At 54.6% G+C, this 12,964-nt stretch overlaps 1 protein-coding gene across 4 annotated transcripts in view; it reads left to right on the forward strand.

Moving 5' to 3' along the window:
* The window catches only part of LVRN (laeverin), a 72,994-nt gene that overhangs the window by 12,089 nt on the left and 47,941 nt on the right, over window positions 1-12,964 (forward strand). For all 4 annotated transcript variants that reach the window (XR_001793065.3, XR_516349.4, XR_011389648.1 and 1 more), the window contains exons 2-4: window positions 7,077-7,219; window positions 8,097-8,236; window positions 10,864-10,990. Coding sequence is in view for 1 of the 4 variants with exons in the window: in XM_002710138.5 (XP_002710184.1) it covers window positions 7,077-7,219; window positions 8,097-8,236; window positions 10,864-10,990 (410 nt within the window). In the remaining 3 variants the exon portion in view is untranslated. The remainder of the gene's footprint in view (window positions 1-7,076; window positions 7,220-8,096; window positions 8,237-10,863; window positions 10,991-12,964) is intronic.

The following is a 12,964-nucleotide window of genomic DNA, read 5'->3' on the forward strand; positions in this document are numbered from 1 at the left end:
TTGAACATTACTAATTTTCTGTTAAGTTACATGGCTGATCATACTATGTAAAGTAATGACAGTTTTATTCCTTTTCTAGTTGAGATGCATTTTCTTTCTTTTTCTTGCTTATTCCTTTCACCATTGGTAGTGATTTTCCCTTTTGTTGTTATTGGTTCCTCTTGTTAGATGGGGGAAGTTCCCTTCTATTTCTAATATTCCAAGTTTTGTCAGGACATTTCATATTTCGACATCCATTGAGATGTTCAGATGGGTTTTCTTCTTTAGTTTGTTAATTAAATTGCTTTAATTTTCCAGTGGTAAGCCAATCTAAGCCAATCTTGGTGCATTAGCCTTTTTATACACTGTTAGATTTGCTTTGCTAACGTTTTGTTTAGCACTTTGACCCCGTGCCTGTTAGAGACACTGACTTGCAATTGTCCTTATTTTCCTGCCGCGCCTCTGGTTCTGGTTTCAGAGTCACACTGTCTTTGAAGAAGGAGTTTAGTGGTGCTCCGTCTCCTTCAGTGTTCAGGAAGGAATTTGTATGAAGTAGGTGCAGTTTCTTCCTTGAATGCTTGGTTGAATTTCCCCAGTGAGGCCACCTGGTCCTGGAACTTGTGTGGCCTGGTTTTTACTGCACACTGAAGGTATTTGGTAGAAACGGGGGCAGAGTCTGTCAGGTTGACCTGTGAGTGTTTCATGTGCCCATTTAATAAGGGCCGTCAAATTCTGCAGTGTAAAGTTCAAAAGTATTTCCTTATTCTTTTAATTGCCATGCAGTCTGTGATGACATTACCCCTTTCATTCCTGATACTATTAATCTGTGTCTTTTCCCTTTAGGAGCTGGGCACCAGGCTGATACGCTCATACTACCACTTACGAGGTGTCTACCTAGTTTGATAAATTCCTAAGACCTCAGCTGTTAGATCTGTAAATTGACAGTGTGGGAGTCTGAGGTCTCTCCTACTTCTAATAGTTGATGAATTTGATTGGTTTGATTAATGTTGTAGAACCAGTTTTTGGTTGCATTGATTTTCTCTACTGCTTCTATGTTTTTTTTCATTTTGATGATTCATATAGCGACCTTTAATGTTTTCTCCTTTTTATTTTGGGCTTCATTTCCTTTCCTTTCGATATTCTTTTATTTATTTGTTATTTTTTGAAGATTTATTTATTTATTTGAAAGTCCGAGTCACAGGAAGAGAGAGGGAGAGACGGAGATCTTCCATCTGCTGATTCTCTCCCCAGATGACTGCAACAGTCAGGGCTGAGCCAGGCCGAAGCCAGGAGCCAGGAGCTTCATCCAGGTCTCCCATGTGGGTGACAGGGGCCCAAACACTTGGTCCATCGTCCGCTGCATTTTGCATGTCATCAGCAGGGGGCTGGATTGAAGTGGAGCAGCCAGGATGCCAGCTGGTGCCCCTGCAGGATGCTGGCGACGTGGGCGGTGTCTTTTCCTGCTACGCACCACGCTGGCCCCATTTCAGTTTTCTTAAGGCTGACACTGCTCATCACTTTAAGAACCTTCTTTCCTAATATGTGTATTCATAGTTCATTTCCCACTAATTTTTGCTTGAGCAACATGCCACGGTGGTTTTATGTTGTCATTTTCTTTTCCTTCCATTCTTAATACTTTTTTGACTGCAGGGTGATTTAGAACTGTGGTATTTCATTTGCAAGTATTTGGGCATTTTCTCATCTTTTTACCGAGTGCCTGACGTGTAAGTTTTCACATTGCCAAGTGCCAGACTTTGTCACATTAGTGTCTGTGGGTGAGTGTGAAGGCTGTGTGGTGATGCTTGAGCCTTGCCGTGGGCTCTCTGAGAGTGATGCCCGGTGGCCCGGAGCCTTGCCGTGGGCTCTCCGAGAGTGACGCCCGGTGGCCCGGAGCCCTGCCGTGGGCTCTCCGAGAGTGACGCCCGGTGGCCCGGAGCCTTGCTGTGGGCTCTCTGAGAGCGAGGCTGGGTGGCGCTTCCTCTGGGACCGTGCTGGTTCTCTGCTGAGCAGTGCAGGTGCCGTGGAGGTCGTGAGCGCTGACTGTGGGCACTCAGGCCACTCCTACCTCTCTGCCAGCTCTGGGCCTTGCAGGGCTCACCCTCACCTCGCCTGTTCTTTTCCCGACAGCTTTTCTTCAGCTGACCTCGTGCAGTGGAGGTCAGTATTCAAGGGGACTCCCGGAGGTCTTTCTCGGCCTCCTTATCTCCCTTTGATTCTAACTGTCCAGGCTCCCCGAGCTCGCATCTCGGACTCCCCAGCTTAGACTCCTGGCCTCTCTCAGTTCCCCTGCCCTGTTCTGCAGTTTAGAAAATCTGTTCCAGGCAGGAGGACAGATGATGTTGAATTTCACCCTGCTGGTTTTTCATTCTTGGGGTCACAGTGCTCCCTGTGATGTGATGTCTGACACACGTGTTCCTTGCAGTTCAGATTGCTAAGCTGTTTGCAGCAGAAGGCTCACTCCGCCCTCCTGGTGGGAAGCGGCGGTCCCTTCCTCTCTGCATTGAGTGCTACTGAGTGTGATGGTAGTCTTCGGCCGTCTTCATCCATCTTACTTGCTTTTCGTGTTTATTACATTATATACCTCGGAGTGGACAGTGGAAGGACCTCTAGAGGAACGAGGCGTAGGATACGGGGCTGATTCTGGCCCCAGCCTTGCCACTTGCCAGGTGTCTGTCAGTTGCATGAAGTCCCAGGGTGTCACTTTCCCATGACAGAAATGTGAGGGTGGGCGTGTTGAGTCTTCTACCTTTGAAATCCAGCAGGAGAAGATGTGTAATCCTCTTGTTCACAGAGGCCTGAAGGAGTGCTCGCAGCTTCTCTGATAATGACTAGAAAAGATGAGGAAGAATTGGGAGACACAAACTTAGGAAGATCCAGAGAGGGAGTGAGCGTGTTGGCGAAAGTTCGGCTCTCTTGGTGGGGAGCAGCGTGATGACAGCGGTGGGTGGGTGCAGGGGAGGCAGTGAGCAGAGCAGGGGGAGAGCCCTCCTTGCAGTCACCGCCCTGCTGGGAATCTGGCAGGGTGCTGGGGGGGGGGGCAAGCAGGGAAGAGTTGAGCAATGTTAGGAGGGCACTTGGGAGTCTCGAAGCAAGGCCAGGAGCACGGTGATGCTGGTGGCCGGGGAGAGAGGCAGCTGCAGTGCTCCGTGGAGGTGGCCCATGTATCTAATGGGGCTGAGCGACGCTCCTGGGAGGTGATCAGGCTAAGCGAATGGAGACCCTGTGTATCTTTTTTTTTTTTTTGGACAGGCAGAGTTAGACAGTGAGAGAGACAGAGAGAAAGGTCTTCTTTACCATTGGTTCACCATCTAATGGCCGCTACAGCCAGTGAGCAGAGTTGTTTGTTTGTTTGTTTGACAGGCAGAGTGGACAGTGAGAGAGAGAGAGACAGAGAGAAAGGTCTTCCTTTGCCGTTGGTTCACCCTCCAATGACCGCCGCTGCAGCTGGTGCACCGCGCTGATCCGAAGGCAGGAGCCAGGTGCTTCTCCTGGTCTCCCATGGGGTGCAGGGCCCAAGCACTTGGGCCATCCTCCACTGCACTTCCTGGCCACAGCAGAGAGCTGGCCTGGAAGAGGGGCAACCAGGACAATCCGGTGCCCCGACCGGGACTAGAACCTGGTGTGCCGGTGCCGCAAGGCGGAGGATTAGCCTAGTGAGTCGCGGCGCTGGCCGATCCTGTGTATCTTGAGAACAAGAGTAACTGGCATTTTGCAGAAGTACAAAATAAGTCCTCATAATTCCATTGAACACACAACTGTGTTTCCCACTTCCCCTCCACAACGTGGACCAAGGGCTCCTCACCCCTGCTCCTGCGCGAAGACCCCGGCAGCCCACCCTCTGCTCTCACAGCTGCAGTCCCCGCATCTGTCACACCTCCAGGTAGTTGCAACAGTTGGGAAATGCGGACCTGTGCACGCTCGGCACTGCCGCTTAGCGCACGTGGGCTGTCCCTCGCCCCTCCGTCCTCCCCTTCCCACTCTGAGGCTGGCTCAGGGCGGAGGCTGCCGTGGGCTAGGTGGTGGTGGGACGTCTCCATTTCTCGTCCTCTCTGCCTCCTTACAGCGTTGTTTCAACCCCAGAGGGCCGGCAGGGTGGTGTGTAGCACCCCTCTGGACTCCGCCCACCCCTGCAGTTCCCCCGGCCCCCAGAGTCCTGTTGTGCTGGTCGCTGTGCCTCCCTCCTCTGTTCCCGGACGGGAGGAGTGCAGCTCCGAGCTCCTCCAGCCTGCCGCAGGTGGCTGTGCTGGACAGGACCCAAGGCAGCCCCCACGCTGGCTCGCTCTGTCCCAGGGCTCGTCCCTTGCCTGGGACTGACCAGGGTTCCAAGGCAGCTGTGCTCTCCTGGCTCTGCCTCCCGAGCAGTCAGCTCTGCTGTCACCTTCGCATCCCCGCCAGTTGGCTTCCGCTTTCTCCAGGTCGAGCTGCTCGCCAGCGTCTGCTGTCCTTTCGCCTTGTTGCTGTCTGTTTGCTGGGAGGTCAAACCTCAGGTCTCCACTCCCTGCACCGCGCTCTGGGTGCTCCTGGTCTAGCTGAGTAGCTTGAGGGGCCCCAGTTTACCTGCAGGACAGTTTGGCACCTTTCTTGGGATTTTACTTCTACCATGTTCTGGTGTCTTTCCAGATCTGATTACACACGTAACCAACAAACATGGCTGACCGGCCGATCCCTGCACCACAGTCCAGTGGTGTAACATCTGGCTCTGCTAAAAACTTTGATTTCTGAATGAGTTTTGTGTTAGAAATTGGGGCGGGGGCAGCAATTCCTCCAAGACTTTTATTTGAGCCTTGACCAGCTGTGTTCCTCAGAACTTGGTAACTAGAGCCGCAGGCTTGCAGAACTCACAGAATAGTTTGGGGTGCAGTACTGTTCCGAGTGCAGGTAGTGGGTGTTTTTTTCAAATGCTGGTAGATTGAAGCCTCAGGGGCATCACAGGGTGTGGACCACCCAGCGAGTGGGGGCCTTGGTCCTCAGGCCAGACAGGAGGGCAGCCCAGTACACACACTCTCCCCCACTTAGACCCATCCAGCTGACCACTCTGGCCGCTGAAATAGCACATTTCAGCGAGGCTTGGAGGCAGGAGAGAAAGGAGCCGTCTCTTTTCTGAGGTCACGGTGTCCTTGCGTGAGTCTACTGCAGACAGGAAAGGGGAAAGAAAGCCACCCAAGGGCCCCCGCGGTCCTGGCCACGGCGCCTGCGCATCACAGGTGCTGCTGTTCCGCTCTGTCTCTGCAGACTGAGAACCAAAAGGACCTTGCGCTGCAGGGTTTTTCCTGGCCTTTGGTTTGTGAAACACAGGGTGGGAAGTGGTTTTAGTTTACTTCTGTGGGCCCGAGCCGGGAGTTGCCGGGCCCCGTGTCTGGTTTGCCTGTGCGGTGACTCCTGCACTGTCGCCTTACTACCTCGTGGGATTGAAGCGTCATGTTCTCTGCTCAGGAGAGCCGCTTGCTCCCCACCCCCTACTCCCCATCTCGCGACTCCTTGAGACCCTGATCTTGGCAGCTCAGGGCAGCCAGGATGCTCTTCCCGTGCTTTTCTTCCCGTAGTTTCTCTTACAAAGGCAGTAGGCATCAGCTGGTGTTGCAGGTGCACACATGAGCAGAAGGTACACGGAGCTGGGGGGCTGGTGTCTGAGCCTGTGGCCGCTGTCCTGCCCCTGCAAGCAAAGCTGTAAGGAAGGTGGGGGGTGGGGACTGGGCAGGACAGAACAGGCTCGCTAGGAAAGACACTTTGTCACGGTGGGCTTCTGGACCCCTCAAATGGCCAACGGGGAAGGGTTTTGAGTGTCCTGCCCTGTGTGTCCTTCTGAGTCCGTTTGGAGCTCTGTGAGAGTGGGAGCCTTATCCGGGGTGGGGGGGGGATTCCGAGAGGGGGAAATGGGTGGCACCCATGCTCTGGAGATAGCTTTGCTGAAGTCACCTTTTATTTACGTAAGAATCTGGCCTTGGTGGCCGGTGCTATGGTGTAATGCGTGAAGCCACCACCACCTGCGATGCCAGCATCCCATACAGGTGCTGGTTCCACTCCCGGCTGCTCCACTTCTGATCCAGCTCCCTGCTAATGCACCTGCGAAGGCAGTGGAGGGGCTTCGGCCCCTGCACCCATGTGGCAGACCTGGAAGAAGCTCCCAGCTCCTGGCTTCCGTCTGGCCCAGCTCTGGCCACTGCGGCCATTGGGGAGTGAACCAGTATATGGAAGATTCTCTCTCTCTCTCTCTCTCTCTCTCTATATATATATATATATATAAAACTATGCTTTTCAAATAGATAGATAAATCTTAAAAAAAAAAAAAAAGAAGGAGGCAGCCAGGATGAATGTATCGAGTCATGAAGTCTCGGGACCTTCGCTGGAAAAGCATCCACTTTTGTCCTTGGAAGACGCTGGCACCCCAGGCCGCTCCTGGGGGGTAACAAGGTCGCAGCTGTATCCTGAGGAGGAAGCTGTGGGCTACGACCCTGGCCCCAGCAGACCCGGCTGTGTTTGCAGAGGGTGAGCCTGGTGTCTGGTTGGCTCAGGCACTCCTGCCCTGGCTCCCCGCTGACGGTCCCCAGTGCGCTGTGGGATGAAGTTGCTCTCTGCCCCTTCTGAGCACATGGAGGGAGCGGCAGGGATCCACACAGTCTGCCCATAAAACTGCAGAGTTGTTTGGTTGCCTTGCCGCGCGCACACATGACTCACCCCAGCAGTGTGCAGAGGAAGACCAGCGGGAAGAGGAGCTGCGTGAGAAGCGGGAGAGCCCTGGCGGAGCTCACACAGGCTGCACCAGCCACCCAGGTCAGGAGAGGCCGCTCCGCAGCCTGGCGAGGCCGGCGTGCTCGCTGTATTTGTTGCTGCTTCGTTGTGACAGGTTTTAAGGTTGATGATGTAGTGAAGTAAATACTACTCTGCGGTTTGAAATTAAAGAGTCCCTTCGTGTTCCGGGTCTCAGGAGAACGCCCAGTGTGGTAGTAACTGGGGCGTGAGTGCCGCAGCTGGGCGAAGTGCCCGGCTCCCTGCACCTACCAGGCTGGGTTACAGCCTTGGCCTCCTCGTGTCGTTTCTGCTCCCACTGATCTGCAGTAAAAATAAATGGATTTTTTCCCCAAATAACTGTGTTTCAGGGCCCTGATAGCCTCGCAGATGGAGCCGACGTTCGCCAGGAGCGTCTTCCCGTGCTTTGACGAGCCGGCTCTGAAGGCCACCTTCAACGTCACCCTTGTTCATCACCCGGCTTACGTGGCCCTCTCCAACATGCCGGTGCTGAGTGAGTAGCGCCTCGGCGCCGTAGCTCCCAGTGGTGACTGCGCCGACCCCGAGGGCAGTCCCACACGGCGTCAGCACCTGCTTTGTTTAGTCCGAGAAGCCAGGAACCCCGCCCGGCTCTGTGCAGTCCCCCTTCTTGAACCCTCTGCAGGTTCACCCTGCCCTGGCGTCGTTCCTACGCCCTGGGCTTCCTCCTCTGACCCCCAGTGACAACAGGCTGGTGGCCTTGGTCAGAGCTGAACCACAGATGGGTTTTATTTGGCTCATGTGCGTTTTTAAAAAATTTGAGTGAGTTTCCATCTTTTAACAGTCTGCATGTTTCACAGAAAGGTCTCTGTTTTTGTCTCCGTGAAGACCCAGGAGAACTAATGCTGGACCTGCCACTCTGCCAGGGCAGCCATCGGGGGAGCTGAGAAGAGACTGCACCTGTGCCCACACGTGGCAGGTCCCCTCTGCTCCCCCTTGATACCAGCCCCTGTCCTGTCGGGCCCTCATGGGCCTTGGGGCCTGAGGTTTCTCCTCAGAGGCCCAGCTGGCTTCTCTGGAGACCTCTGCACTTCTGGGGACCCCCTGTGAGCCCAGCAACTCTGTGCTGAGCGTTGAGAGAAATGAGTGGGACCAGGGGACAGCTGAAGTGAGTCTAAGAGAGGAGGCAGGCTGGGCACCTCACTTGAGCTCTCTTGGGCGTGGCCCTCAGTCGAGCCTGTATGTGTCACTAGGGATGGAGACTGAGGCCCAAGGTGCTACCCCAGATCTTCGGGTCGTCTTGCGTCTTAGGGGAGTGCTGGTGGGGATATCTTGGCGACAGGAGGGTTGAGAAGTGACTTTGGAAGGGAGGTTTAGGTTCCCAGCGCTCTGCTCTAAAATGACTGCTCCAGGTCGGTCGGAAAGGGAAGACGTGAACGGCAGCAGGTGGACGGCCACCACCTTTCACACCACGCCCCGCATGCCCACCTACGTGGTGGCCTTTGCTGTCTGCGACTTGGACTTCGTCAGCCGCACCGAGAGGGGGAAGCAGGTGAGGACGGGCTCTGGGGAGGGGAGCTGCGCTGGCCGTGGGTTGTTCGTGGTCTCTCTGCCCGCAGGACTCTCGCCTGGCTTCCCAGCATTCCCTCTCTCCCAAGGCCTTGGAAAGCTTGTAGGGCATCCTTGCTGCATGGGACACGAGGCTCTGTGGAGGGACTCCGGGAAGGCCACCCTTCCTGCCCACTTCTCCACGTGGCTTCTGAGCACCTGCCAGGCCTGGAAGGGACGAAGGCACATGAACTTCACAGCCGCGTCTCCAGAGTGGTCCTCGTCGGCCTGCTTCCTTGCTGGCCACCCAGCCTAAAATCCCATCACTGGCCTTACTTTTGACTTCCGCAGTGGGCATTTATGGGAGGAGCCTTGTCTATGAGAAGTTAATGTACAGATTTCATCGGGATGGTTTTTAAGCGCGCCTCGTCTCCACTGTGAGCAGAGAGGACTTCAGTTCTGCTTGCAGTGTGGCTTCTACGGAGCAGGCTACAACCTGGGGCGCAGGCAGGGCGTGGGGAGGAGTTTGGTGAAGGGGTGGGGCCAGGCGCTGGGCCCCTCCTGCCCAGGGTAATGAACCCCAGCAGCAGTGGGGGAGACCGAGAGCAATGGTGAGGTCCTGGCAGGAGCCTCAGAAACAGGTGGTTGCACTTTGTGCAGGGAGAGCATTCCTGAGCCCTCGTGTAATTCCAAATGCACGTAATTTGAGGCAGATTTTCTGTGACTGGGTCCCTGGAGCGCAGGTCTGTCAGCACCGTGCTGCTTCTCCGTCCCTCGGCACTTCTCCAGCGGTTTGCCGAGGAGCTGTTATCCTGATACATGTTGATTTATTTTCATCCATTTGAAAGGACTGACAGAGACAAAAAGAGGGCAGGAGGGACGGCCGGGAGGGAGAGCGCCTCCAAATGCTGGCTCACGACCCAGATGCCCATAACAGGAGCCTGGGACTCCATCCGGATCTCCCGCATGGATGTTAGGAACCCGAGTGCTTGGGCCATCATCTGCTGCCTCCCAGGCACAGTAGCAGGAAGTAGATTGGAAGCAGAGTGGCCAGCACTCAAGCCGGGCACTTGTATTTGGAATGCAGTTGTCCCAAGCGGCACTCTGCCCCACTGACCTTCAGTGCCCACCACGAAGAGCTCTTTCTTAAATGACCAGCACTCAGCTCGGGACACGGGTTTTCTCTCACCTCAGACTCTGATTTCAAGGTTTCTGAGCTTCATCCACGTTTTCAGCAGTAACACTGGCCATTCTGTTAAAAATCGCTTAGTATGTTGTAGAATATAAAGTGCTTCCATAGCACAATAATAATGGATGTTAAACAACTGCCTGCTAATCACCAGAAACACACAGGCCACCTCCCAGTGCCCAACAGCAGCATGGTTCCGCACAACTGACGGAGCGAGGCAGGGTTCCCCTCTCTGCTGAGTGGGAGGAGTTATTTGGCAACAGAATACACAGAGTATAATTTACTTGCTTCAATGGCTTTAGAAATGTAAGACTTCATTTTTAAGTGAGAATTAATCTTATTTTTTGGAAATACAGCAGGGCAATTGATGTTTTAATTGTCAAACCATTTTAAATATTCATGACTCACACTTGCTAAATATGTACCATATTGCTTTTTTTAAAAAACCAATTTTTATGTTTATTTGAGAGGCATAATTAGAGAGGGAGAGGGAGAGAGCGGTATCTTCCACCCTCTGGTTCACTTCCCAAATGGCCTCAACAGCTGGAGCTGAGACAGGCAGAAGCCAGGAGCTCGGAACACCAGCCTCTCCCATGTGGGTGGCAGGGACTCAGATGCTTGGGCCTGCTGCTTCTGCTTTCCCAGGAATCTTAGCAGAGCTGGATCAGAAACAGGCAGCTGGGACTGCAACCAGCACTCTGATACAGGATGCCGACTTTGCCAGTAGTGGCTTTACTCGCTGTGCCACCGTGCCGGCCCCTGGATCATAGAAACATGTTCTGGAAAAGCAAGAGTCCAAAGCGCCCTCTCACACGGGCTCTGCGCTTTTTTTTTTTTTTTTTTTTTTTTTTGACAGGCAGAGTGGACAGTGAGAGAGAGAGACAGAGAGAAAGGTCTTCCTTTGCCGTTGGTTCACCCTCCAATGGCCGCCGCGGCCAGCGCGCTACGGCCGGCGTACCGCGCTGATCTGATGGCAGGAGCCAGGAGCCAGGTGCTTTTCCTGGTCTCCCATGGGGTGCAGGGCCCAAGCACCTGGGCCATCCTCCACTGCACTCCCTGGCCACAGCAGAGAGCTGGCCTGGAAGAGGGGCAACCGGGACAGAATCCGGCGCCCCGACCGGGACTAGAACCCGGTGTGCCGGCGCCGCTAGGCGGAGGATTAGCCTAGTGAGCCGCAGCGCCGGCCCAAGGGCTCTGTGCTTTCTGTGGGGACAGGTGGTGGCGTGGACTGTTCCCGGGATGCCTTCCCAGAGACTGCAATCACAGCTTTTCCGGGGAAGTCACCCTTGGAACGTAGTGCGTGGTCTTCTTGGTTTTCTCAGCACACGTGTGCATTTCAGCATTTTATGAGGTAGCTGCTCTGACACGGCAGGAGCTGGAGCAGGCAGGCTGTCCGAGTCACCACTGCTTTTCCTAATTACTGCCTCTCGGTTTGGATTCAGATCCGCATCTGGGCCCGGAAAGAAGCCATTGCAAACGGAGACGCGGACTTCGCCTTGAACATCACAGGACCCATCTTCTCTTTCCTGGAGGATTTGTTTAACATCAGTTACCCCCTTCCAAAAACAGGTGAGGTCTTCCCTTGCAACGCAGCCGGCTTCCTGGGGCGGAGACCTGGGCCGCACAGATGGGCCTTTGAGGCCCGTCGTTGGCTGCCGTGATGGAATTGGACTCCTGACCTCCTAGTTGTGCCTCCCACCTTCCAAAACATGTGCAGGGGTACTTGAGAAGCTCATGGAAAATGGAATTAAAAGAAGCGCTTACATTGCTGAAAAAGAGTTTTTTAAATCATCTGGAGTTTTTTTTAATAGCGTGCATTTCCTGCAAGCTTTCTGAAGTCCCCCGTGGAGGCCGGTCTGCTTTTTTGCTGTACAGGGCGGTGCACTGGCCCAGCGGGCACCCAGGAGCTCCCGGGCTGCACACACCTCCTGGGGCCTCAGATGCTGCCCCCCCCCACCCCCGAGCTCTGGCCTCTCTGCATCCTGTACGTGTGCCGTGCTCTGCTCCGTGTCCTCTTAGCTAACGGCTTGTGTGAGCTATTCCTGTGCCCATCAGTGAGTCTGGTGTGTTTTTTCTCTGTATTTCTTAGGATCCTTTAGTTATGAGTCATTTGATTAGGACTTGGTGGTCCCAACTGTGGGTTTTCCTTGTGTGGAATTGGGATCACGTGTGAATGTAACATGCTCGTCAAGGAGACGTGGAAATCCTTCGTCTCTCCTGTATCTGTGTTGTGTGAGCCACTCGCTCAGAAAGGTGTGCGCCGAGTGTCTCCGTGCTGAGTGTCCCGTCAGTGTCTGGTTCCTCTGGGCGTCCCCTGAGGTCCCGGAAGCAGAGGGCTCTGCCTGTGCTGGCAGATGGTGGAAGAGGGAAGCAGGATGTTGGGGAGGTCCAGCCTCTAGGGCACCAGGACACCAGGGGCTCTGCAGCGCCAGCTTTCCAGCAGGGGTAGTAGGAACTGAGGGCTGGAGACCGTGAGACGGGAGGGGACCCTGTCGTCTGGGCATTGGAGACAGCAGGAGTCCAGGCGAGGAGACCAAACTCCTGTTGCCTCTGGGGACACACAGATGATCCTTGTTGAGGCCAGGAAAGTTTGACTGTTGTTGTTAGGGGGTCCCCAGGAATCCTGATACCCTGGTCCCTTGGAGCATGCCTGGCATCCAGCTTGTCACCGTGCTGTAGCCACCCCCACTGCTCACGTCCCTGCCCCTGGCTCCTCCTGTTGGCCACACCAGCATCTGCACCACATTAGTCCTGCTCGCCCCCACCCAGTGCACTAGTGGGAAGTCAGCAGGATCTTCCCAGGATGAAGCCTGGCCATGCTCCTGTTTTTAAAAGCTCTCTGTAGCTCCCCATTGCTCTGGGAATCACGTCCCAGCTCATCCCACGTCTTAGCAGTGGTGCTTTGGCTGCCATGCTAAGTGACTGTTGTCCACTCCTCAGGGTGTGAAGTGAATGCCCGCCTGCCACTGCCCTCTTGCCCCTTTGCTGTGCCTTCCTCTCTCCCAGGCTCTCGCATGTGTGGTTTGCACATCCTGGAGTGCCCTCTGCCCGATGGGTCAGCTCAGTTTTCTCACGCCAGTGCCTCTTCCTCCAGGCAGCCTTGCCCCCACCCCTTTCCTCATGCATGCACAGCTTCCTGTGGGGCCTTCCACCGAGTCCCTGTGTCCTGTCTCCCCCACTGGCTTCCGTGGTCCTTTGGGGAAGAATCTGGATTGTCTCTTGCCCTTCAGAGCCTGCAGGGGTTCTCTCGGGGGGTGAACAGTGAGCTGCTTTTGGTGGGGATAAAGGCATGTGATGAGTTGCAAGATGCCCAGAAATTCTGTCTACACTGTAACTCCCGGTGTTGAGGCCGGATTTATCTTTGGCAGCAGCTCATCCAGGGCCACCCTCTGAGCTCTGCAGGTGGTGCTGAGCCAGAACTTCACCTTGATTCCTGGCAGGCAAAGGTGCCTATCCCTGGATCTTTAGGAGAAGGGAAACCAGTATGTCTTCATTACTCTAACTCCCTTGCTTGGGCCACCAGTGAAACAAAACAAAACAAAA

The sequence above is a fragment of the Oryctolagus cuniculus genome, chromosome 6, assembly GCF_964237555.1.
Source record: "Oryctolagus cuniculus chromosome 6, mOryCun1.1, whole genome shotgun sequence".
In the NCBI taxonomy this organism is placed as follows: Eukaryota; Metazoa; Chordata; class Mammalia; order Lagomorpha; family Leporidae; genus Oryctolagus; species Oryctolagus cuniculus.